Genomic DNA, 517 nt, shown 5'->3' on the forward strand with positions numbered 1-517 from the left:
TCATCCACCGGCTGGAGGCCGACATGACGCTGGCCCGGGAGGAGAGCGAGAGGGCAGCCGAGAGCCGGTGAGGCTTTTACCCGCGGGGCACTGCGGCTGCGAGGCTCAGAGCCCAGGTGCTGTGCCACGCAGGCCCGCAGGCCGCCTCTGACCCTGCTCCCTGGCCCGCCAGCGTCAAGCGCATCCGGGACAAGTACGAGGTGGAGCTCTCAGAGCTGGAGCAGTCGGAGCGGAAGCTCCAGGGACGGTGCACGGAGCTGAAGGGGCGGCTGGCGGAGGCGGACGGGGAGCGCGTGCGCCTGCAGGGCCTCCTGCGACACAAGGACAAGGAGCTGGCGGACGTGCAGGCGGTGAGCGGGGTGGGGGCGGGAGCGGGCGGCTGCGCCCCGGCCCTCGGCCTGCCGCCAGCTCGCACCGTTCGTGCCGGCCCAGGTGAACGAGCAGCTGGCGGGGGAGCGAGGCAGCCTGGCCCAGGTGCTCCGGCAGGAGTTCGCCGACCGGCTGGCGGCCTCCAGGG

The 517-nt window shown here is 73.7% G+C and overlaps 1 protein-coding gene across 1 annotated transcript in view; it reads left to right on the top strand.

Annotated features, from left to right (window-relative positions):
* Positions 1–517, top strand: part of CEP131 (centrosomal protein 131) — an 18,137-nt gene that overhangs the window by 16,484 nt on the left and 1,136 nt on the right. Inside the window, 3 exon segments of the mRNA XM_025047101.1 lie at positions 1–67; positions 173–350; positions 433–513. Of these exon segments, the coding sequence (XP_024902869.1) occupies positions 1–67; positions 173–350; positions 433–513 (326 nt within the window).

This window comes from Pteropus alecto, unplaced genomic scaffold, assembly GCF_000325575.1.
Source record: "Pteropus alecto unplaced genomic scaffold, ASM32557v1 scaffold134, whole genome shotgun sequence".
NCBI lineage: Eukaryota > Metazoa > Chordata > Mammalia > Chiroptera > Pteropodidae > Pteropus > Pteropus alecto.